The 27,665-nt window shown below is 36.3% G+C and overlaps 1 protein-coding gene and 1 pseudogene across 2 annotated transcripts; one reads left to right on the plus strand and one right to left on the minus strand.

The window, feature by feature from the left end:
* Positions 1-1,753: 1,753 nt before the first annotated feature.
* On the minus strand, positions 1,754-9,438 carry LOC138322713 (kelch-like protein 6). Of its 2 annotated transcripts, XM_069266763.1 has the most exons (3): positions 9,301-9,438; positions 6,755-6,999; positions 1,754-4,786 (listed from the first exon to the last, which is right to left on the minus strand). In XM_069266763.1, the coding sequence occupies exons 2-3, from the start codon at positions 6,927-6,929 to the stop codon at positions 3,318-3,320; spliced, it is 1,644 nt and encodes a 547-aa protein (XP_069122864.1). In that variant the 5' UTR covers positions 6,930-6,999; positions 9,301-9,438; the 3' UTR covers positions 1,754-3,317. The 2 variants fall into 2 exon arrangements, with proteins under 2 accessions (XP_069122864.1, XP_069122865.1); XM_069266764.1 differs by lacking the exons at positions 6,755-6,999; positions 9,301-9,438 and adding an exon at positions 6,054-6,723.
* LOC138322714 (gamma-glutamyl hydrolase-like) lies at positions 9,424-27,302 on the plus strand (annotated as a pseudogene).
* Positions 27,303-27,665: the final 363 nt, after the last annotated feature.

Below are 27,665 nucleotides of genomic sequence, written 5' to 3' on the forward strand. Positions count from 1 at the left end.
TATATCGGTCCGATCTCTCTATTAATGTCCATAACGCCTTTGTCTAAATTGTATGTGATACCATCGCATCTACGTTATGATGAAGTAGCTGTTACTAGGACATTGACGCACACGTGATCAACGGTGCCTACCTTTATATACATACATGTATATCCCAAAAGCCTTGAATGGTCGAGGGCATCCTCGATACTCCAGGGGTTCCGATCACTTACGATTTCTACACCTCTGGACTATCTCATAGTAAAACTGGAGGCAACAGAATAGAACAGGTAATTTAGTCAGACGATGTACATCAAAAGAGCCGTATAACGGTACACTGTGGTTGACTGTGTGGCTTTGATGTTAGGCGTCGCTCTCTCTGTAGTCTTCATTGGAAATCTTTGCTAGCCTGTGATTGGTCAAATGTTTTTTGCTGAGCTGCCTTCAATTTCACTATGATATAGTCCAGGGGTGTAGAGATCGTAAGTGAACGGAACCCCTGGAGTATCGAGGATGGGTCGAGGGATAACGAGGGCTGTTTGCCAAACAGTATGGTTTTCGACTCTTAAATAGCAAGGAACAGAATTTTGGCGATCATATCATTTAACCTAAACCTCATCAATACATGTAGATAGGCTTTTCCATCATTATTTAAGAGCTTCATGCCTCTTTCCAGACTATCATGTATTATTGCCATTTCTGGAGTTGCGAGTACATATAACATGTGTCTGAGAATTAATTAGAATTATATATCGTTTCCATTTTATACGTTTTAGTAATCTAAATACAAAACAACCGGTAAAAGATGTATTTTACATAACATGTAAACGATAATACATATATATGTACCATTCTTCAAATTTCTTTTAAAATAACCATTATTACACTATACAGATTCAGGCCTATTGGGCCTTTTGTTCCATAAAACCAAATCAAAAGCTGTCTACAAACTTGCAAAATTTTCAACTTTTATATAGACTTATACTAAGTCTGATTCATGTCGGCTTGTTATTAGCTACAATAGGGTTCATCTACACTGTAGTTTCTCCATGAAAAAATTACATTTGTATTTCAAATTTCCATAAGTGAGTCCGTATTAAAAATTTCGTCGAATGATAAATTATGCTGACCAGATGTGGTATTTTTAGGTCAGTTGATTTGGAGTAATCAACTTAATTTTGTCTTCGCAATATATATATAAAAAAATGCATGGAATCAATATTATTTCAAGTAGCTGTTTCAAGGAAGTCAGATGGTACGGTCCTTGACATGGATCTGGTTAACATCTATTGGCCAATGGATTGGGTGATGACAGAAGATGATAATAATAAAGCTGAATCCGAGAATTGGATTATGTACGTTTTGGCAATTTATCCCTCTTCAGAAATTTCATCCGCAGATGCTAATTACATGATTGATCCTTACTCAATATCTATAAAATAGATATTTCCATAGCAAAACGTGATCTTTCTCTTCTGTATCTCACCTATGGTACCTAATATTGCGACTTCATGTATCTTTGAAATTGGAAAGAAATCATTCAATCTTGTTTACTATATTGTTTGACACATCGTAAATTCTGCCAAAAGGCCAAGGCCACGGAATTAACACAAAACCATTCTCTATGAAATATGTCATTGATAACTATGTCAACAACCCTTATATACTCAGCATATAAGGTTGTTGACCACTAGGATTGCTGCTTCGAAATTGGAAAATATTGTTTAAAGAACCATATCAAGAATTATTTTGGCAACATTAACATATTCAAGACTTTAGTATCTATTCAAAAGTAGCTTTATTCAAGGAATGTTATCAACTATTTGACATAAAAAAATAAATGGTAAGCAGTTTTTACCATGATTTTTCGTTTCAAAAGCTAACAACAAAACTCTTTGGAAGACACCATACCACTACATAAATCTGAAATAACAATATGTTTACATTCATCATGCACCAGATGTCATTTTCATTTGTGTGTACAAATGTACCATATAATAATTCTAAAACAATTGACAATTTTTTGTTAAAATCATACACTGTATTAAATAATTATAAATAGTTTACATCTTTGAATGATAATACAATGTATATCAATATATACAATTATACAATAATGAAATTTAAGTAAAACTGTAATAACATATATCAAAACATTACAACAGGCCCATGGGTCTTAAAGGTCATCTGACTATCAGCACAATACAACATAGTCGTTTAAAGATTTAAGCCTATTTGACTCCTGTTGTGACCTTGAATGAAGATCAAGGTCATTCATTTGAACAAACTTGGTAGCCCTTCGTCCTAGCATGTCAAAGGATTAATAACAGGTCTCTAGGCCTCTTATTTATTCACAAGAAGTCTTTTAAATATTTTAGCCATTTTGAACCCCTTGATCTTGAATGAAGCTCTTCATCCCAGCATACCAAGGACACAATATCAGGCTCTAGGCATCTTAGTGATTCACAAGAAGTTGTTTAAAGGATTTTAGCCTATTTGACCCCTATGACCTTGAATGAAAGTCATTCATTTGAACAAACGTGGTAGCCTTTCATCCCAGCATGCTACAGCTGGCCCAATATCAGTACCCTGGGCCTTCACTTGAAAAGAAGTTGTTTAAAGGTTTTAGCCTTTTGACCCCTGTGACCTTGAATGAAGGTCAAGGTCATTCATTTTACCAGACTTGTTAGCCCTTCATCCCAGCATGCTACAGGTCAAATATCCGTACCCTTGGCCTTTCGGTTATTGGGAAAAAGTCGTTTGAATGAAAAGTTTACGCTCGGCGTACGGCGGATGGTGCACAGCGGACTGTGCACGGCGCACGATGACGGACGCTGCATGATGACAATAACATTTACAGGCCACATGGGCCTCGCTGAATGCTGACATGCACTTTTTTTTTTATTAAATATGGTACCGGTACAAAATTCTGAATATGCATCCTTCTAAGTCTAACAACACTAAGAACTAAGTAATGCATTCATCCCAATAAACACTCTCTCTCTGCTGAATCTCTAATTCAAGGCCTATTGAATGTGTTATTAAGGAAAATTACTATATATCACTTAAGTTATCATGACAAACCATCAAACATTGATGTGAGAACGACTACTCTAATTCATTAACTTATTGACCCCTGGGAATTCATAATGAACTTTTCTAGTCATTGAATTAGAAGAGTAATTTACATATTTTGTACACCATATATTTGCTTCACCACTGTCAATATATTGATTACAAAAACAAACTAGTTAAAATTAATACTTTAAAACGTAAAGAAGAAAGGAAAAACCCAATTTGGAATGTTAGTTTGTCAAGCATACAGCTTTTTATTATAGCTATATAAGGAATTTCTTACTTAGAACCATCTTGAGGCAGTGAAAGTTACACATGGCTGCTTTGAAGAGTACATGAGACTCTTCTACCTCATTAGATTGTGGATCAAATATAAACATAGACAGCTTCCCACTCAGGGTCCCTACTATCAAGATACGACCCTCAAATTCTACAGCACCAAAGTGGTCAAACTTTGTGATACCACACACCTGTGTAGCACAGTGGTTCTGAAATTCTACAATCTGGCCCTCTCTTAGGATCAGATAGACCCTGTCCTCATATCTCACCGCTCTACCAACACTGCCCGCACAAGAGCTGGGCAGGTCCCCTATCACAGCACATGCACCTGTCTGAGTATCATAACACTGTATTACAGTCGCTGGTTGACGGTTGCTATGTTTACCTCCAAAGGTGTAAATCCTTTTCCCTAATACTGCTAAAGTCAAAGATGAAACAGGAACCTGCAGGTCCCCAACTTTTGTACAGGAATTTTGGTTTATGTCAAACTTTTCAATACATGACATTGTAGCATTTGTGTGCGACATCCCCCCAATAAGGTACACAGACTCTCCACAAGCTGCCATAGCATGGCTCCAACGACCTTCATTCATACAACTTTCTACCCATTTGTTTTCCTTTGCAATAAAATGAAGAACGATTTTTCTTTCTACATAACCACCAGATATGAAGATATCTTTACCGTCTGTACAGACAGCGAAACAGGGCCCGGTTTCCTTAGGAAGGTCCATTAGTGTAAATGTTTTGCGATGACGATAGCTATAACACTGTATCTCTGTCTTCTGTGGGTCTGGGTTTCTGCTCCGCGTGCCAACCATACATATTACTTCCTCTTCCCTGTAGTCACTTACTTCTGTACCATCTTCATCCTCACTAGATTTATCTAGTATGTCCTGAACCATCTTCTCACACTCACATTCTCTAATTACATCCATGACTAAAAGCTTCTTGAGATAGTCGCTGTCCATTAAACTTAATCGCAAGTGCCCAAATATTTCTTTCATGTGGCATGCTCTTGCTTCAACATCAGATTTTACCCATTTAATAACAGCATCACAGACAAGTTCCTCTGATGAAGTGTACAAATCCTTGTTATCGATAATTTCAGTTAGTTCTTCAGCCGTCATGCCATCAAATTCCTCCTCACCACAAATTTCTGGGAAGAACTTCATGATGAATGTCCAGCTGGTTTTCGTGAGATGCTGGAGGCCATGAGCGTTGGCTATTCTCCACACCCCAACACAGTTGTAGATGTTGAGGTTCTGACGAAGGAAGTTCTCACAGATGGTCTGTAGACTTGTGATCTGTAACATGACGGAGGCCATGAGCAGCTGGCTGACATTATCGTTGTTTATTTGGTCCTCACCAGTATACAGAAACGATAGGATCATCTCAAAGGTTTCTTTGTCAACGCCCTGGAGAATCACTCTCTTCTCATTACTCTCCTTGAAACCTGGGGAAACAGATCATCATTTTAATAAGAAATGTTTTCAACATGACAGTCTTTCCACTCATTATTGGTAGTAGAACGAATATACATATCCGGCCTACTATACCTTTTGGCTGGGTACGAATTGGTATATATGTGTCCTAGTGGAGCAGTGCCTCCAAAAATCATTCATGACATCAAGCGAGCTGTTTTATCTCAATGAAAGCTAGGTCTAGATACTGAAAGCTTAAGTCTGAAGGCTATGTGACACAACGGCACTGATTGCCTAAATAGCTCAATACAATGACCAATCGGAATGGTCTTTTGAATTTTGTCATGGATAAAAAAATGTCGGGGTATGACACTATAGTGATTTTTTTTTTAAATGCGTGCTTTAAAATCTGGAAATATTTTGGCTTTCATCATTTGGAGGGTATTGTACCTTCTTAATTACACATACTGTCAGCAGTCAGCAATACGGATGCTTGTACAATTATAATTGTAACAGGGCTAGAGTAGTGTGCCGCCAGCTGGGCTCGAACCCGCAACCCTGGACTTACTGGTGTGCCACTCTACTGACTGAGCTAAAGGAAAATTCTCTCTAGCACGAAGCTAGAAGGCGATCATATCACTATGTACAAATAAAACCTGCTACACTACTACCCCCTTTCAAACGTGTTCGCCCCTGAACAGAGACCAACCCAGGTTCTGTCTCTAACAAAGCCTCTAAATCTCCCCAAAGCTAGAAGGCAACCGTATTACTATATAACTATGTACAATTAAAACCTGCTACAAAATGTACATAATAATAAGAATTTTGTGGGTCACGGTGGGTGTTTCTCGCCGAGGAAGCTAGCGCTACATTGGTTGATCCAGCATTTTACTGGGAAACAATTTCAATTAAATGTAGCACTTGACAATAACACATCTTCATTTTCCTATATGAAATGTGTGAAAGACGATCCCCGCTCAAACATCATGACATATGGATTTTCTCAGAAACAAAAGTGAAAGCAGATTGGTAATTTCGTAGAAAAGTAAGAAAAACAAAATCTATGATTGGAGTGAAGTAAACAATTATCAGTCACTTGCTTGGAAATGATGATCGATCATGAAAATACAACCGATTCCCTACACTAGCTAAACATAGCATTGAAGTAATTGGACATGGCCCCTAGGACCACTGTGTGAACTCAGTGTAATGTATAATTACCTGAGCTAAACATAGCATTGAAGTAATCGGACATGGCCCATAGGACCACTGTGTGAACTCAGTGTACTGTATAATTACCTGAGCTAAACATGGCATTGAAGTAATCGGACATGGCCCATAGGACCACTGTGTGAACTCAGTGTACTGTATAAATACCTGAGCTAAACATAGCATTGAAGTTATCGGACATGGCCCCTAGGACCACTGTGTGAACTCAGTGTAATGTATAATTGCCTGAGCTAAACATGGCATTGAAGTAATCCGACATGGCCCCTAGGACCACTGTGTGAACTCAGTGTACTGTATAATTACCTGAGCTAAACATAGCATTGAAGTAATCGGACATGGCCCCTAGGACCACTGTGTGAACTAATTGTACAATTAGTTACCTGAGCTAAACATGGCATTGAAGTAATCCGACATGGCCCCTAGGACCACTGTGTGAACTCAGTGTAATGCATAATTACCTGAGCTAAACATAGCATTGAAGTAATCGGACATGGCCCCTAGGACCACTGTGTGAACTCAGTGTACTGTATAAATACCTGAGCTTAACATAGCATTGAAGTAATCGGACATGGCCCCTAGGACCACTGTGTGAACTAATTGTACAATATAGTTACCTGAGCTAAACATGGCATTGAAGTAATCCGACATGGCCCCTAGGACCACTGTGTGAACTCAGTGTACTGTATAAATACCTGAGCTTAACATGGCATTGAAGTAATCGGACATGGCCCCTAGGACCACTGTGTGAACTAATTGTACAATATAGTTACCTGAGCTAAACATGGCATTGAAGTAATCGGACATGGCCCCAAGGACCAATCTGTGACAGTGATAACTGTGTTCATCCACCATAACTTCAACGTCCGTAAAACATCCTGCCTGCCACATTGACACAAGGCCCTGTGACAACTCCTCAAAGTATTTCAGGCGACTGTACATTTCCATTATGCTGTTCTCAATTCATACTCCATTAAAATAGTTGAAATGATTCTAGTCGATCCATGAAGAGTAAGACCTACAAATGGGCAAACACATTTGTATATTTACTTAAAGCTGACAATGCAAGTTAAAAATGATTAAAATGGTTTTTTAAAACATAAGATGTTGAGGACAGCCATTTTTGTTTTACATTCGACAACTCAACCTCTATATAAACTCATGCTCTCAGTTATGTACATATAGAGTGTATCACCTACAAATTAGGTAAACAAGGACCTCACCTGTAAACTATATAGGGCTTGTTTTAGCAAGAAAACATGTCAACTCCTCTAAACTGTCACTTAGATGATTGTCAAAATAAAATGTCAACACAAGTGAATACAAATCCAAACAATAATCCGTCCACATATCTTGACGTATATCATCGTACTCGATGCACACAACTGACCAAGTACATGCGACTACGTACCAGTCCTGAATAAGCAACAATATACTGTTAAAGTTAACTAACCCCATTTTTAAATAATTTTTCAAATCTCGTTTTTCTGAGAAAAAAATTCACATGACTGTCATATTTATATACATCAGTCCATCCACCAAATACAAAAAAAATGTATGACAACATCCATTTTTATTATATGTGTTAGCCCCTGTGCTGTTGCACAGGACCTTTTGTGTTTGTGAACTGACTGTGACGTTGGGAGACGACTGATTTTCCTTTGATATCTGCTGGCGCAGCCTTTGATGTAGCTTGCCGGTGCGAGGGTTACCGTCTTACCTTCTGAAGCGAGCCGTAATTTCATGAGCTGTCATACTTTTTTAATGAAAGTTTAAGACATGTCCTCTAAATCTTCCCTTCTTAAAACAAGTTATAAACGTTGTGAAATTTAATAAACTTAACATTGGTGTTTCGTTTGACTTGATAAGACAAGTATTTGTTGAAAAAAACAGTTTTTATTTCCAGTTCATAGGCGTCTCGCGTGGTGGTTTTTAGTAATGTAAAGAGACAGCTACGAATCCTTCTCACTTATAAATCCTTGGTTCCAACTATCCGAAAAATTGCGTGTTCGAACTATCCGGTGGTTCGAATCAACCGAGGTTTACCGTATTCAAGTTTGGGTCATGTGAGTGCCTTCTTATAAGTTGTATGCGTGTGCCTAACAAAATTCTGTAGGGTGCTGATAATTTGAACACTTGTTCATTGGTAAGCATTACGAATATCTATTATAACCATAGACTGGCCACCAGTCTCTAGAATATTAAAAAAATCACTAAAATTTTGGTTCATTATTTTTGTCCCTACTACATGCCTGATTCTAAGTTTTAAACTAGGGGGAGATAATCTAGTAAAGAACTCTGCTGAGAAAGTCTTATCAACAACTTAGGGTCTGGTGGCCAGTCTATTATAACCACAGCAAATGCGTTACATGGTCCCTGGGGTTAGTAAGCAATAGTGTGATGTACAACTGGGATCGAGGATGCAGATGTACACCATTTCAGTACCAAACATTGTACTTTTACTTTATGCGCATTATATCCACCCAATGTAATCAGGTGGAATAAGACCTCATACACGTGCAGGATTATCAATGTCCGTGCTCGTCAGAGTGTTCGTTAGAGGTCACACGACGCAAGTTAAAAAATATCTCGTCGTGGTAACCTCTAACATTTTTTTTCCTCAATTTTACCGACAAGCACAACACTACATAATTTGCATAATGTAGTCACGATATGTAAAATCGAGAAGCATTCCGAGAGTAAAAATGAAAATGGTGGTGATGGTTAAAGTTAGTGAGCTACACGATGTTTAAATGGAGATTCTACAAAGTACGGGTCATGACACCTCCAAAGGAGAATGTGGATGAACACAGTTATGGATACTGTTTACCGCCACAAGCGTAGATTTTGTGATTTTGGCTTGGATTTTTAGGTACCCATTAGAGGCGAGACGACAATTCAACCGGACAGGGAAATGTCTACCTAGCATGTTTTTCATAAATTTCCCGATTCATCAAGCCATAACTTCGTCAATACTTGGCCAATTTTGTTCATCAAACACTCAATGGAAAGATAAATTATTTTTCTTTAAGGTAAGATATGCGTCAATGTTGTATAGAACCCATTTATTAAAATAATCACGGTTTAAAAAAAATAGGTCCGTTTGTCTCGACCGCCGAGTTCATACCCTTGATACTATAATATAAATATGTATACTGTTAGTTAAAAAAATCGTGCCAGGTCCCTGTGCTTTAGCCCATGTCACGACATGCAGTGACATTTGACAGTATTCTATTGAAGCTTTTTCGTTCATATCAGCGTGATGTTTAGAAGCTATCATTGATAACTGTATGTTTAATTACATACTCTTCATGCTTACCACGGTATTCATAGGCCATGAAAATAATGAGCTGCATCTGGATCTCCAACAAACATATTGACACATAGAGCCGGAAGTCGTAGTACCGTTTGCAAGGGGAGGTCACTCACATACAGTCACTTTGTTGATGTCTCATTATCACAAGGCTGTCATTAAAGTACTTAGCTTTTTTCGACAAAGGACAGGGACGTGTATTTTGAAGGTAAAGACACCTTCCAGGCAGTTTGATCGGAAGTAATTTGATCCACTGAAACATTTTAAGTAAGTGCATGTAAGTGAACTTTTAAATCTGGAATGTTAACATTGTAATTAAGCTTACTTTTACTTTCGTTTTGATTTTGAGTAGAGTCGGAGTGAAGATAACATGTACGTATGTAAATGTATCTGCAACTAACGTGACGCTAATTAAATTGAAACACATTTTGAAAAGAATTGTAAAACAGTTCTTGAATCAAGAATTTTCTCTTAATTTTAACTTTTAACAAACATATGCCTTCAGTTTTACTTTGATGATTGTTTTTATTGTATGTTTTTTTTTTATTTTTTTTGTCAAACAATATATCAAATTAATAACATCATCATGAAATATGAATAATGTTATATACTTTGATGATTTTTTTTACATTTGTATGAATACTAAAAATAGATACATGTAACTTTGAAGCATATGCTTAGTCCAGCCCTTTGTTTCAGAAGGTTCAAGCACCCAAAATGTGTGAATCCGCATGGCGGATTCTCACAAAATTTTGCAAACAAAATTTATTTCATAACCAGAAGTTAATAATAAATAGTTAAATCAACGAATGCTTGTTATTAAAGGGACATTTCAATGAGGCTAATTCTGTTACATAACCACGAAGAAAAATATGACATAATTGTATTATTCTACATTCCTTTAGGCTTATGAAACATATAACAAGAAATATTGACAAATTCCATGACATTGTTAAGTAATCAGGCATAACATGTATGCTGTACCCATACCCGAGCCAAAATACATATAACCATGCACTGAGGAGTTGGTAGAATTATTACAATTCACTATACAGTGGACTTATCTGGCATATCACAGTAAAACCAGTATCATGCAACTTATGTAATTTCCATTAGACCTAGTTTGCTTCCGATATACATGCAAATCTTAATATAATCTTAGACTGAATTATAGCATTATTTTTCAGACTAATTGATAAATATTAATACGTTTAAACCTACAGTTCCATTGATTTTCCAATGAATTATTTTTTCTTAATTACTACACAACATCAACATCTTTATTGTAACATCATGACAATGTCCGGTTTTAGGGACATTCTCAGAATTTTTCTTCATAGTAGTATGAAGAAAAAGAATTTGTCAATTAGAAAGTCGGAGAGAGTATGAAAACAAATGATAATTAAGTATAAGAGTGCCAATGTCCTGTCCGTTACAAATATAACCGAGGTTTACCGTATTGTCCATTGAGCCCTCCCAGCCTTGTTTGGTGGTTTTCAGCTACGCATAGATGTCCCTTGTCCATACAGGCACTTCTTTGGCCAGTCCTGATTGATGACCACCAGTGAGTTCTGTAGACTAATACAGTATACAGACATAAGTATGAAGAGTCTGAGAGTACTTCAATGATCACACCTGGTCCCTTCCATATGGGCTGAAAGTACATAAACAAAGTCTCCCTCACAGTACATGGTTTGATTGATACGTGTATCATAATCACTCATGATATTTCTTTGTTGCCTCTTCAGGACACTCCTAGCTGTCTCACTCACACGAACACACTTCAAAATCGACACCTCTAACCCAGGCACATAGTCTTTAAATTCTGGAAGATCATCGATTCCTGTGGCTTATTTGTTTCACGTCCCAGAATTAACTTTTTGGCTGTGAATCCTATTTATCAATTTACTGAATATCTAAAAGCTGCCACAATTTGGGGCAAATGCTAATACCATTCTTCTTGAGAATGAATGAAACAACAAACTGTGTTCATCAGTGTTCGGTTGTATCTTTCTGCTTGACCATTAGTGAAAGGGTGATACACTGTCTTTCGGCTGATATGAATGTGAAGCATAACATAGGGGATCCAAAACCCACACCCCATTGGTTTGTAACCCACACCCCATTGGTTTGTAACCCACACCCCATTGGTTTGTCAGCAGGATATAATGTTAATAGGCACTTCACATTATGCATTGCCTTTTTCTTTATGTTGTATCGTTGACAAGATTTCACAAAGTTCTCTATGTTGACTGTTTATGTTTTATATCACTAGAATGTTTGGAATGCTTCGGAATTAGGATGTTCGCTAGTTGGAATTTCATGACACACCATGTGATGACCTGCTCCCTCTGATTCACCGGAACAATCAGAATGGGTTCTTCTACCTTCTCCTCCAGGTTCCTCCATACGGACCAATCCTTCTCCAGAAAGTACCTTGCCCGATTTATATGATAGTACTTAATTGTGCGATTTTATACAAGAACAGAACTACCTCAAATATTTCTTTTCCTGCTTTTAATCATTCCACCAGTGCGATCAGGTCTGGGTCTGTGATGGTTTTTTTCTGCTTCAGAATATCCAGAAAGGTTTACTTCACTTATGTGCATGTGGTCTGTCGGGTTCTTCATGAACGTTTTAATTGATACCCAGTTGTTGATATCTAAATAGTCAGTTCCAGCTCAGAGTTGGCAATAATGCATTTCTGGTCTATAGAGAAATACAGTAGGCAATTCTCATTTGGTCTCCTCAAGTATTTTTCTGTTTGCAAAAGTTGCCACTTGTACTGCCTCATCCACATCTCACATGCAGTGGCATAGGAAGATGAAACGAAATAGGGGGGGGGGGCATATTTTGTAATATTTTGTAACCCCCCTACCCTGCGCCCCATACCCACAGGAGATACTTTATATACCTTATTCCGATATCATTACATATGATCCATACACACATCTATTGACAGTAGCGTCGCGAACACAAAATTAAGGAATTCGCAAAATATCTTACGAGCGTATTATGTGTTTTGATAACATTTTTGTGATTGGGAGTTCGGGGCTAAATTACGATTTAGGATGGCTGAGATGTGATTTACGATGCATTTTGATGAATTTGCGAGCGCTAGAGGCGCGAGATTTTGTTGTTTGGGTGGTCCGGGTGTCTCCCTCCCCAGGAAAAAATATTACGATTTAAAATGACTGAGATGAGTTTAACGATGTATTTTGATGCTTTTCCTTTCCCGTTTAAAGAATCATCACCCAGGTCTCCTCCTTACATTTCTGACTTTACATCTTCTTCTATATTGACCCCCACTTCACTTTTGAAATTGTTGTTTGAACCTTGCACGATTGGTACTTAGCGATGCTGCCTCATCATGATCATCACCTGGCTTGGAACTGTATGAACTTCCAAAGACGGCTTTGCGATTATGTTGGTACCATCTCATTTCATCCAACATTTCGTCAATATACTTTCTAGTCTAACCATGGCAGTATATTGTACGACCTACTTATCATACACATCCTGGCAAATGATCAACTTGTACATACAGTGTATACTCATCAGGAAGCTCCTTGTAGGCACGTGTGGCTAACGATAGGACCCGGTCAGCCCAGTCAGCTAGGTTTCGTTGTGGTACTGCCTGGCTGATCTCAACCTCGCTTGGACGTTTCAGGAAATTCCATAAAACAAAAACGGCGTGCTTATTTGTCATCATAGCAAACAATTCCATGATGGTCTCTCGTTCAATTATCAAGGTGTAGACACAAGCTTCCGGTCCAATTTGCTGACTCGGCATAAAAGTACTTCATAAACTTGGTTTTAAATCTTTCCTGTCACTCTTTTCGTCGTATTTCAAATCATGGTATTCTGCCACTGCTTGCCTTTTGTTCCCCCAACCGCTCTTGCGTTTCTGGAGCTAATGACCTTTTGTCCTTGAACATACTCCCGTCTCACGGTCACGTGCACGTGATGGTCCCCTCCATATACTAGTATGTCACATTTGTTGTAACTCTCATTGTATGATCTTTGGTATGATATACCTTCTGTGGGCGGTCTACCCTCATACTGTCGGCCTCTTTCATCATTCTGTTTATATCTGCCCTAGTGACAATTTCTGCCGATCTGTGTCTGATATCTGTTATCATGCTGTTGATATCAAAACCCTAGTCCTTTCATATCTCGGTATGAAGCTGATAGAATCCAACATCTCTACTGTTGGCCGAAGATATGGCATTGCCAAGAAGACCTCTTGAGTTACAATGTATGTCACTCACGATTTTACGGATTTTTGTCCGCTAGCTTTTGTCCAATGCTCGGGACGGAAACAACTAATTTTTTTCTGCAGAAATCAATTGGAATTATCTTCACTCACAGGAGTGAAAGGCTATATTAAGTCACCAACTACGCGACGTGAGACTGTCTGCGATTAACGTCGTCGAGCTCGGTACTAGCTCTGATCGACTGAATCATCTTCCTCTTCTGAAGATTTTTCTCAGTATAATTCAACACCTTTATCCGACTCCTTAGATTTTGAATGTCAACTCGAATTAAGGAAATCACTTTTGCTGACCAATTACTCTTTAGATCGGATTTTGCATGTAAACCGTCATAAAAATGTTGACACAATTCTGACAATCCGTCGTCTACTTATGTACTCTCTTATTGTGTTTGTTGATGGTTGAACTTGCCCAGTCTACCGTTCAAGGTGAAACATCATCATCGACCACCATATTATTGACACATGTGGCACAGGTTTTTAACAAGTCAGCATGGCACCGTTTCCATATCCCCTCATATTTGCTATTGGAAGTAAAGTTTGTCAAGTTCTTGAATCATGTTACAACGTTTTTATTGTTCAGTGTTGTATTTCCGCCGGTAGAATATCAAAGTTTACCTATTTTAATTTGCTGCAATTACCTACGAATGATATATAAGGGTATACATTAAACCAAAATTATAACTAACCTCTGGTTGTTAACGAAATCAATTCGTGGTAAGCATAGTTATTTGTACAAATATTTCAGACATATTATGGAAAACTTGACGGGAACGAACATTACTACGTTATGACCATGAACTCGATGTATGCGTGTTCGTTTTAAAGGCGTTTTACTGTATTTATATGTTCATTTATACAAAGCAACATGTCGCATACCGTTTATAAGCAAACAAATCAATACGCTGTACACCAGATAAATTTCATTTGACGAATAACATATACACATCAACAAATGACTATTTTAGTTCTACATGTACTATATCATTTCGTCTGACGTCTGAGAAGTGATTTTTACTTCATATACTTTTAGAGTCCATTCGAAGGAGGTAGCATTAAGTGTTTTAGATGTATATTTGACTTTGTCTGCTTAAAGTACTTCGAAGAAACTTTCTTTAATATATTGGGCATAGAAAGTAATATCGATGCAATCTATGCAATGCTGGTGTGTCATTTATGAGTAGAACAATAAAATTCAAAGACAATAGGACCGCAAACAATAGACAATAGATATAGAACCAAGATATCCGTGTGTAACTCCACCGATATGCGATCATCTGACATTACAGAGAAATATTCGTGTATACATATAGAAGTGCACCGGATATTGCTACTAGTGAAGCGGTGGATGAACGATAGACCTTCTCGCAAAACCTCCAATGATCGTGAGGTCAATATTACGACCAAAAATAACAGAAATGAGCTAAATTCAAAACACTATTTAATTATATATACAATATTATACAGAGATGATTCACAATATCCAAAGTAATTGGTGGTGGTACAAAAGTAATACGTGAATTTAAAATGTTACTTATCTGTATGTGAGTGTCCTGGTATAATTCTTAATCCTTCCAGGTTCCTAATTAACACTGTTCACAACTCCACGAGGAAAATGAATGTCCACAGATATTCGTAAAGTTCCAGGCAATATGAATAAATCCACACAATGCGTTGTAACACTCCACAGATAAAGTCACAATAGCTCTCCCAATTGAATCTGATATTGCGCTGTACAATTCTTGAGATGTCCAGTTACAGGTCTCATTACAGTTCTGATTAGCCTTGGGCAGCTGGAGTATGTATAGCTAAACCCTAATTCAAGAATATTGGAGAACCTTCTACTTCTAGAAATATCAAACTCAAAACAGTAAACAAATAAACACACAGAACGTTCTGGAAATAGATCATTCTAGATCCCTACTTATAATCAACATGTTTACAAACTTATATGTTTATACATGATAATATTCTAGAAAGTTCTATAACTTAAATTAATGATATGACCTATATAAATAGATGTATTGATAATATAGCTATAAGAGTTATCTCCCTTATTTAATAACTACATGTATTTAGTGTCATACATAACACCATCGTGTTTCGTCCGTCGTGCGCCGTGCGTAAACTTTTCACACTTTGAACTTCTTCTCAAGTTCCGCCATTGGGACTGAGCTGAAACTTGCCTGGAATGATCCTCAGATAGTCCCGACCAAGTGTTGTTATTAAGATATTTATTCGAAATAAGAACAAATGTAAAAAAAAAAAAAAAAAAAATAAATTAAAAAAAAAAAATAATAATTTTATCTTCTAAATTTTGACACATATTAAGAATATAATTATATTTCAAAAACTAGATTTTTTTTAGTTTTTGGGTTTATGACTTAAACCAATGAGTAAAAGAGGTATAACCCCGCCACACACTCGAATATCAAACAATTAAATATTGCCAGTTACCAAAACTTCAGTAAAATACTCAATATTAGACTTGCACTTTTCTCATTGGCTAATATATGCTCACGTGAAGGGAGATATTTGATATGTCAACTCTGTCTTTCCGGTATTTTTTTTAGAAAGACCGAGCAAAAATTCCAGTTATGACATCACCTTAGGGTTGATACTGCGCTCGTGAACTTCCCGTGTCCAAACATTGAGTTCCTTCATTCGGTGTCCAAAGACCACATTCATTCGGTGTCCAAAGACCACATTTCTTCTTGTGATTTACATGCGTATTAAAAGATGACATTTTATTCGGTCTATATCGTGTTATCACAACGGAATTTCCGGTAGTTGTAATATTTTTCTTGTCGCGGTATAAAATCCAAAGACGTTGATTAGGTGTTCAAATACGAATTTATTATATCACTTTTCTATGAGTCGGAAGGCGGAGTGTCCGAAAATCGACCCGTAGAGACCGAGCTCAAGATCCTAACTGATGCCAAAATATGAGACATGGAATTAAATGTACAATTGATACCATGGGTGACACCTGACATGTATATTACTCTATTATGGCTGGTCGGTACACGGACAGGTGAGATAATTAGCTTATGTATTGTCTGAGTCGTAAGTGTCATAGTACTAGTAAGACCAGTTCGGATAATTAACTTCAAAGGGTAGATGAGTTATAAAAACGTGATGAATAAATTACAATAAACCATGTGTTATATATAGAGTAATTAACTGAAACAGAGTGAATAGATACATGTACAAAATGTAGCTTTAAAATATCATGTCACAAGAAGAAAATAAAGTTACGAAAGATTGTGGAAATCAAATTAAATAATACTGAATTAAAATTTTAACCAATGTTCAAAAAATACATAAAGTAGCACTTATATCATAAAATTCTTCATGATAAATTCCTCCGGCTTAGGAAAATGAGACGTCCCCGTCTCAAAGTATTTATTGGGAAGGTACATGTACGCTATTCCGCGGATAGCCGCCGCGACGTTTTGACGAGCTCTAGTACAATTGCTTGTTTCTTGGCCGTTATTGTTCATGTGGGAATTCCGATTCGTAGATCTCCTGTTGGCTGAATGTGTTGGGACGCTATGCATATGTATCAAGGTTGGAGCTGAACACGTAAATAAACATGCACCGTCTCTCAGTCGTGTCATTTCGTTTTTCAACTTATTAATTTGAGTCGATGGATTGTCATTTTGCACTTTCAGGATTTCAATGGTGTCTCTTGCCTGCTTTAGCTCATATTCCAGGGTTTTGGGTTTTGAAGTTTTGGTTTCAGATATTTGTTTGATGTTTGTTAATTCACGTTGCGATACAAGTTTCTCGTACATCTGCTGGTCATATTCACTAGTAATAAAGTTCACATCCAATTTCAGTTTTCGAATTTTAGCCCTCGAGGAATTCTGAATGATTTTGTTGTTGTCGGAGTTAATAACATTTCTTAGTTCTTCGTTCAGCACATTTGTGAATGGTAATGTAGATAGTACCTTCTTATTGTCTCGGAATGCCCTGAGTCGTGCAGAATCTCGCCTCCGTTTTGAAGTGGATTTGGTCTTTTTTCTCGGCGCTGTCAGACTCTTAGACTCTCTGTCCGAAGATTTATTCGGAGCAGGAACAGGAAGTAAAGTAGGTTTGGGACGCTGTCTAGTCCAGGGAGACGATCCTGTATTACTGAAGTTTTCAGTACGATGTCTAGTCCGACGTAAGCGCATTCGAGATAAATGGCCAATATTTCCACACCGGAAACAGTAACAGCCATTCGCAGGACACCACAACACATGATTGGGAACGAATTGATCACCGTATCTGTAACATGCGACATTCGCCATCCTGATTGTTACTGTCATGAAAAACGTAATTCTGGCGGGTTCCAAAATTTGGCGAACACAGCCTTGGTTTGCTTTCCAGTCTATGCGATTCTGATGATCCTTTGGGAAATGTCACTTGGCAGTAGAGGTTCTAGGAATCTTGTGCGTAACTCGTCTTACACAAATAAATGTGGCAAGTTACTCCGGATATCTCACACCAATTTATCACAACGGAAAGTTCCGTACGTTTTGCTAAGTTGAAATGATGACGTAAGAATTCTTGAAGTTAACTTTAAAATTTAATAACGATACGTTTGACTTGACGGATGGCTATTCTGGAGTGTCCAGAATGTAGCCGTTGTGTTCCGTACAAGGTCTTGGACCTAACTAACATCAAATAAAACATAGCATGGTTAAATGCATATACAGACAATACAATTCTAGCATTGTGATTGACATATGTCGCTTACCTATAGGTGTTAAATTATACTGAGGCAATATGAAGATGACCAGTGGATTAATATGATAATCCTATTACGTAATGTAATGGACAGGGTAGCTGAGTTGTTATACCTATACGACAAAGAATTGATCAATGTTGACATGGACTTCCGGTCTCTATTTATATACTTTGATAATATTAACAGTAGGAATACTAGCTATTGTGATGTCTTAAAAATATATTTGACAAAGAGTCTTATGAGTAAACGTATTTTGAACAGTTCAAAGTCAATTTTAGCACTACGCTTTTTATCACAAAATATCTTTGTGATAGTGTTATAAAGCCCTGTTAGAATCTAAAATATTGACTTCGGACTACACCCTCGATTTTTTTTTCAATTCTACAAAGGAAGAACAACACCATATTGACTTCAATAAAAATCCATAATTGATCATGATGAAGATATCTGAAGATCCAGAGAAAAAGATTATTTTTTAATTAATAAAAAACAGTGTGTAGAAAGCTTCCAAGGAAGTATAACATCATATTTACATGAACAAAGGTCTATAATAGAATCATATGCACTATCTGGACTTACATTTACATGTATTTACAACAATAAAACCAAATTTGGTAACAAATGTGCTTCCTGATCCGCTTAAACCAATACCCGTACAAGTGCAAACAGGGTACAAATGAAGTATGATTTACTTTAGATCGTTATGCGCATTGCCTATGTATACAAACACAAATCTCCAATTAGTAAGATTCAAAGAGGAATGGTAAGGAGTGGAGCAACCGTTACCAATTTTGTCTGCATTATTCAGCTTTTAAAGTGCCTGACTACCATATCTACTTGGAATAACACTGACGAAATGCTGGACACAGCTAACGAACATGCATTATAGCTTTGTAAAGAGCAAAATGAGGAGAAACTAAATGGAAGCAATTATATTCATTTGGGTCCATCGCTTATCTATTGGACAAAGTAGGAATGGAAACCAAGTAACGTTGAACTACTTCGACATACGAACATGCACAGGACTGGGATATTTAGCTCACACATGGCTATGACAGCAGGGCTTCTCAGAACACAACACCGTATACATTTATCATTGGAATTTTGCAGTCCAATGTCAGTGGAGGTGTTTAATCGTTAATCTTAAGGAATACTAGGGTTTGTTGTATGGTTAATTGGTGCAACATTTCACCGGTGATCGGGAATGCTTTCATATCATTTATGTTTAAACACTGATTAATGATCTATGTTGGTAGAATGCGTGTGAGAAGTCCAGTAGTTAATTCAGTCATTGAGCTACTGTTTTAGTATGTTTATCCAAATTTCTCCAAAATATATAAGCTATCTCATAAAAGGTGCCCAATGAACATAACAAAATATTAAAGTGAATAGTCGGGCAAAGAAAACCAGTCTAAATGCGTTCATTGGCCTTCCAAAAGTTCTCGCATATTAATACGACGGTCAAGTTCTGCTTAGTTTCCCAGTTCTGACAATTAAAGTAAAGAAAAGTTGAAAGCATTGAAAACGAGGCTGTGTGGAAATGTAACCACGGACATAGTGAGCCGGGAGGACGTTTTAGAATTTCCATACTTTAAATTAATTTCTTCGTACGCAGACAGATTTTGACGAGAGATTTTTATTTTTCCATTCTGGATACATTCACACCATTTTTACCGACTTTATCCATCCTTGCCCGACTGTTCACTTTAAAAATATCTCGTTCAAAAATATCTTGTGAATGGTGCCAATATCTGATTAGATCTATTGACCATTAGGTGTGCCTCATTTCGACTGGAAATTCAAAACCTCAACTTCAGATTAACAACATGTAATGAGAGAAAACAAGTGTCGAAAGAATACAATTTAATGACGTGTGCCCTATCCGGACCTCGAACTCGCACTTATAAGATATATTGATATATCTATACTTTGGTCCTGTTTTGGATCCACATGACTCCATGAATAAATGACAATTTGGCATGCCATTAAGTCGCATCATAAAGTATTTACCCCAATCATAAAACGTCAGTGAAACACGTACATGACGGGTAGTTTATGATTGTGATGTTCCTAGATGTTGCAGCACTGCAATACAATGTCTAGTAGAGGGTTTAAAAGACTTTCGGGCGGTATTTAAAAGAATAATATGCCGTTACTTTTAATTACATCAGCACATTTACGACATATTTGAAGAAATTGAGTTTTTAAAATAGATACTAATTACAGAAAACTGTTCAGCTTATTGCACTTGATGTAGCCATAGAAATAATATCTAATTAATGATTTGAATATTGTGTGACATTAACTAATCACTCCATTGTACATTTGATCGCGTACTTGAATGCAATCTAATATCACTTGATAAATAAACAAACGTGACTCGTTTGGTCAGTAGTAAACTCTATATTTTGGAGAAATTTGGATCAACATACTAAAACAGTAGCTCAATGACTGAATTAACTACTGGACTTCCCACACGCATTCTTACCAACATAGATCATTAATCAGTGTTTAAACATAAATGATATGAAAGCATTCCCGATCACCGGTGAAATGTTGCACCAATTAACCATACAACAAACCCTAGTATTCCTTAAGATTAACGATTAAACACCTCCACTGACATTGGACTGCAAAATTCCAATGATAAATGTATACGGTGTTGTGTTCTGAGAAGCCCTGCTGTCATATCCATGTGTGAGCTAAATATCCCAGTCCTATGCATGTTCGTATGTCGAAGTAGTTCAACGTTACTTGGTTTGTATATTTCCATTTTGCACTTGTATGGGTATTGGTTTAAGCGGATCAGGAAGCACATTTGTTACCAAATATGGTTATATTGTTGTAAATACATATAAATGTAAAATGGGGGGACCATGTCGAAGCTATATACTCTACAGTTATGAAGAAAATAAATGCTATGAGGAAATTTATATTAAGAAGAGATGCTCTCTTGAGAATTTACTTAACTTTTGTTTTACCAATCTTAGAGTATGCTTGTGAATTGTGGGATGGTTGTACTATTTTAGAAGCTGAAAGAATCGTAAAAGCTCAACGCGAAGTTGCAAGAATAGTCACGGGTCTTCCATTTTATGCCTGTGTTCATGTCTTACAATCTGAAACTGGTTTAGAAACTTTATCGGATTGAAGAAAGAGAAGAAAACTTCTACTTTTGTATAAGATGCATAACGATCAAACTCCAGAATATTTTTCTTCCCTACTTCCTTCTACTGTTCAAGATAATGTCAGATATCCATTGAGAAATGTAAATCCCATATTATAGATTATCGTCAAATTTCATCTTCATTTTTACCGCCAACACTTCGTTGTTGGAACTCCCTAGACGATTCTGTCAGATCGTCAGCTTCAATTAGTATTTTCAAAAATTCTCTAAAACCTATTAACCATGTCTCTCCTCCTCCTTTCTTTGGTATCGGCGACCGCAAAATTATTATTATTCATACTAAGCTCAGGCACCAGTGTAGTTCCTTAAATTATGATTTATTTCGAGTTGGCCTTGCAGAAACTCCGAGCTGTTTGTGTGGACATTTATGTGAGAATGCGTATCATTTTTTCTTTGAGTGTGTCCTTTTTGATATAGAAAGAAACATTTGAGTTCAGAGACTAAATAATTTAAATTTGAATATTCCCTTAGATCTTGACTTACTGCTATTTGGTAGTCAAGAACTATCTTCAAATACCAATTCGAAACTATTCATATGAGTTCAGCATTTTATAAAGGGCAGCAAAAGGTTTTTAGAAATCAATATTGTAACCATTGTGACATGTCAAATAGATTATTCACCTTTGTTTGTTACACAATATATACTGAAAATATACCGTTGTTGCTTGCATTATTTTGCACATAATAAATATTTATTTTTGCCCATCCATAATAAAGATGTAATGCTCTCTCTCTCTCCCTCCTCTCTCTCTCCTCCTCCCTCCCTCCCTCCCTCCCCCCTCTCTCTCCTCTCTCTCTCTCACTCTCCCTCTCTCTCTATGAAAATATATTTTATATATTTATTCATTATCTACCTTTATATGTATTTAAAGCAATTGTAATTATTTATATGTCATTGTTGTTGGGAGAGGGCTTTTATAAGTTGTAATAACTTGTGCACGACCCTTTTGTGAATATGTTTGCAATATAATACGTTTAACCTTAAACTTAACACATTTTGAATTCTTCTCAAATTCTACCGGTGCGATTTTAGCTGAAACTTGCCTGAAATCACCCTGACATGGTCCCGACAAAGTTTGTCATTTTTCGAGTCGATCCGAAATCCAAGATGGCTGCCACAGCCGCCATCTTGAAAACATATTTGAACTTCTTCTCAAGTTCTGCCAGTGCGATTTGGTTGAAACTTGCATGAAATTATCCTGACATGGTCCAGACAAAGTGTTGTTACATCTCTGGCTGATCCCAATTCGAAGATAGCTACCGTGACACTGTATCTAATTTATTTCCTATATGGTTAATGCCAAGGTAGTCAGATGACCGTTAAGGCCACTGGGCCTCTTGTTTTGTTTTGTTAGACACATTTTTGCCTCGTCGTGTTCTATACATGTACCTCTAACTTTGTTGGATTAGTCTCAAATATTTTGTACATTGATCTAATCTTAAACCTAATATTTGAGCAGCATTGTAGCCTACAATGATGGATATTATACAAAAGATACCAGTTGCGACTCTATATACAATCTGCCTCATCACCATGATCTGTGTAGGACCTTCTATCTGTGACGGAAGCCTCAATTCTAGACCCATCATTGGTATGGAATAATTCATTATAAATATACACTTGGTCTGATTTACTTTTTAGTTATCTTTATTTCCAACTGTAATTCTGATTTTTGTATTTGCCTCATCCCATCTAAATAACGCAAATTCTTTGTGGTAATGAGAGGATGAGTTAAATTCTTGACATTTACATATAAATATTGGCTCGCCAAACATAGAAACAACAAATGATAAAACTATTGGCAATATAATATCTTGACTCACCTTCAGAAGGAACATACGTAGGAGTGACTAAGAGATGTCTGAATTTGATATTGACATTACAGGTGTTTTGGCTCAAAGCTCTGACCCCAAATCTCAGCCTTACTATGGGGACACATACATTCCTAGTGCCTATGTCAAATGGCTGGAGTCAGGAGGAGCCAGGGTTGTACCCATAAGGTAGATGATCCGTGTCCAGGCTTGTAAATATGGTATCAGTGAATACACATGTCATGTGATCATTTGGGTATACATTAGTGCATTGTTATATTGTGATCCAAAACTATATAGTATACCTTAATTCTATATGGACGAGATATGTATATTATCACTCTTTATGTATGATCTTTTATGGGTATCAAGTTTTTATACTTTGTAGAATTGAGAATTTTGATAATTATTTTGATATTTATTCGAGGGAAATAATTCTTAACTCATGTTCTCCGAGTATTAGATGGTAGAGATTTGATAAGATCACGTTTTGTTCATTAGCAGTTGTAGTTATTGATGATAATGATTTTCTAAAACATATATACTGTAATCTAAGCTATTTAAACCAGTACTTAGAGTAAGGGGTATTTGACGCTCTTCTAAAAAGTAATCAAGATTTTTTGTTTCTTTAAAGTTTTTGTTCCGTTATCTAAGCAGTTGTAGTATTATTATGATAATGACTTAGTCTAAAAAGTATATACATGATAGATTTAAATGAAAGTTTTAAAGTTATATGCCTTAACTGGGGGAATGACTATTTTTTTCATTCAATAATGTATATTCAAAACGCGCCATAATGTTTTTAATGAAAAGCATGTTGTTTATTTACAGAGTAAGGGAAAAGTGGTGAATACTATGAGAAGCTCTTCAAAAGTATCAACGGGTAATTTTTTGTTTGTTTAAAAATTTCATGTACTGTATATAGTCAGATTAAAGTATTGTGTGATTATTAGTTATCTCATAACATTTTTTTTGTATTTACATGTATAGCTGCTTGAAGAATAAGAATTATTCATGATAGATTTAAATGAAAGTTTTAAATACATGTACATAAGAATGATAATACATGTAAATGCATGATGCATGGCTTATACATTAAACAATGTGTTTATAAACTTCTTCATTACAACACGCGTTTGAATTTTATTACAAAAGTTTAAAAATAATTACAGTATCTTATAAGTCGTCTTTAAAGCTGAAGTTGTAGGAGCAGAAAGTTATGTTTCCCAGATGAAGAAATCATGAGGTCAGACGTATTGTTCATGCTACTAGATGAATTTCTCCACAGAGTTGTATTTCCTGGTGGTGGGGTCAACATCGTGACTTCCTACTTCGCTAAGGCAGCGAAGATTCTGTACAACATGGCTCTGAGGGTAAACACATATTCCTTCATTATTTACTTATAACATACATATATGTGTTAGTTATTAACTGTAACACGGTGATAATATGTCAGAACTCTTAATACATTTGGACTTCTATTTGAATGGTTGGCATATACTGTTAATTTGATTATTTCCTGCCAGAGACAATTTTAGGGTCTAAAATTACTTAAGACGACCAGTAAGCAACAACTTTTATGTATACTTTATTTTCATCCATATTTGTGTGCATGCATATTTGATCTTAGCCATGAAGTATCAGCTATATGTTAAGGTTTTCAGAAGACATTCTAGTGGCATTTACTCTTGAAGTGTACTGTTTATTCAATCCCAATATTTCAGGCAAATGATGCTGGAGATTACTTCCCTTTATGGGGCACCTGTCAGGGATTTCAGCAGCTGACTGTTCTTACTGCAGGAAAGGACCTGCTTAGTGCTTTACATGCTCACAGAATGATGGCCCTCAATCTGACACACAGTACGTATACATTGATAAGAACCTGTTTATTGCCTTACTGCCTCACAGAATGATTTCCCTCAATCTGACACACAGTGCGTATGCATTGATAAGAACCTGCTTATTGCCTTACTGCCTCACAGAATGATTTCCCTCAATCTGACACACAGTGCGTATGCATAAAAATGACCTGCTTATTGCCTTACCATCTCACAGAATGATTTCCCTCAATCTGACACACAGTGCGTGTACATTGATAAGAACCTGCTTATTGCCTTACTGTCTCACAGAATGTCTCTCAATCTGACACACAGTACGTATTTATTGATAAGAACCTGCTTATTGCCTTACACCTTGCGTCAAACAGTACGTTGGTCACTTTGGTGTTTTGATAACCTAAATCTAACAAAAAAACATAAAGAATCACATTATACTCCTTCTATATTTCGTTATTTTTTAATGAGTGTACTACCAAATAATAGTAATTTGGTGTTCAGGTTTGTATAAAAAACAAATTCGAAATATTTGTATTTAAGTCATATTTTTCACATTTAATATTTAGAAAAATTGTTTTGTAGATTTTGGACAAAGTCGACTATTTGCAGATCTACCAAAATATATTCTTACTTCACTGATATCATATAATGTAACAGCAAATCACCATAACTATGGACTGTCTCCCACGGTAGGTAACTCTCATTATATACAACTATTACATTACTTTATACTTATATTATAAAGTCCACAGATGGAAAGAGATTATATTATTACTGTGTTTATAAGCATTATTTGATGGTATCTAAAACAAAGCATGCTATGATAGTAAACAATGTTAATTACATTTTATTTATCAACTCCAGACTTTCAGCCAGAACCAGGCCCTCCGGACCTTTTACAGATTCATGTCGACAAATGTGGCTGATAATGGCAAAGAATTCATATCAACATTTGAAGGTAAGCTGATCTCATCCAAAACATACAATAACAAAACTTAACAACGTGTATTCTGGATACTTGTATACCACATTACTTACATTACATTAATGGCTTCTCATTGATTGCCAAGAAAAGTTACATTTAGAAGAAATATTTTTTTGCTGTTGTGAAATCTGTAGTTGAATGTTAAGTCTGGTATAGATCCCCATCTCTGCTTTGTTTTCCAGCCATAAAATACCCGTTCTATGGAGTCCAATGGCATCCAGAGAAGGTGCCGTATGACTGGGATCTCAACGACGCTCTGACCCATACCAGGAGGGGAGTGAAGGTTACACAGTACTTCGCTGACTTCTTTGTGGAAGAATGTAAGTTATAGTCTATAGTTTCGATAATAATCATTATTCACATTGGTGTCTTGCCATGTCTTATAAGATAATAGGAAAATATTGATACTTTCCCTTTTTCTTGTGAGAATGAAGTGTTGGTAAGAAGATTTAGACAATTTGACAATCCAATTTTTGTTGTAGGTAGGAAAAGTGGACACCATTTCCCTAACATCACTGCTGAAATATCAACTCTCATTAATAACTACCAACCTCATTTCACAACAGATACACGATTCCAGGAGCGCTACTTTTTCAACTTCACTCAACCTCATTTCTGATATTTTTTCTAGCATTGAGATACCTTTTAGCAGGAGTATTTTCACGCATGGTCTGAAGTTTTCAAATTACACTATGATTAGAATATATATATATATATATATATATATATACAATATTACAATATATATATATATACATGTATATAATGGTTAGGATTTTGTGTTTTCATAACAACCATGGGATAATAAAATGTTTTTTAACGAAAAAGCCCTGTTTTACAGTATATTAAGTGCATAATACAATATATCTCACTCTACCTTAAAGTTCCTGAGGTGTGTGTTTTTAGATAGAGTGGTAGTAATATAAAGCATTCATCAGGTGAATACTGTCCGGTGCCACATTTATACTTGTCGCCTTCTCAAAAAGTCTAAATATCTGTTGTTTTGCATTGTAGTATGCTTAATTCAAAGGCTTTGTTGACGCTACTCCGAAAATTTTTATCAAGAATTTCGAAGACGTGATGATGCACCTGTAGTATAAAAGGTATAAGATCTAGCAACCATGGTTACATGTATATACGTCATTCCTGGTTATAGGGCAATTTCATGCCGATATATTTTAACTAGTTTTTATTACTCTCGAGACACACACATGAACTTTACATATAACCAGGTACTTGGCCTTCTAGCATTACCTATTACATGGTCTGATATGCTACAACAAGATGCTGTTATTAGAAGCCTACCTGAGATACAAACGTCAAAATATCCTAACATTACTTTGTCTTTTTAAACACTAATACTCCGGATTAGTATAACTGATAGATACCTATTGACAGACTTGAACAACTGCCATACAATGAAAATTCACTAACAAAATTTAAATACATGTATTATTGGAATTTGTGCCACTTCATTCTCCCAACTCCAATTAACAATTTTCAAATCTGTATATTTATGAAGATTAAAATTGTTGACAAGTTCATAT

The sequence above is a fragment of the Argopecten irradians genome, chromosome 5 (genome assembly GCF_041381155.1).
Source record: "Argopecten irradians isolate NY chromosome 5, Ai_NY, whole genome shotgun sequence".
Taxonomy (NCBI): domain Eukaryota; kingdom Metazoa; phylum Mollusca; class Bivalvia; order Pectinida; family Pectinidae; genus Argopecten; species Argopecten irradians.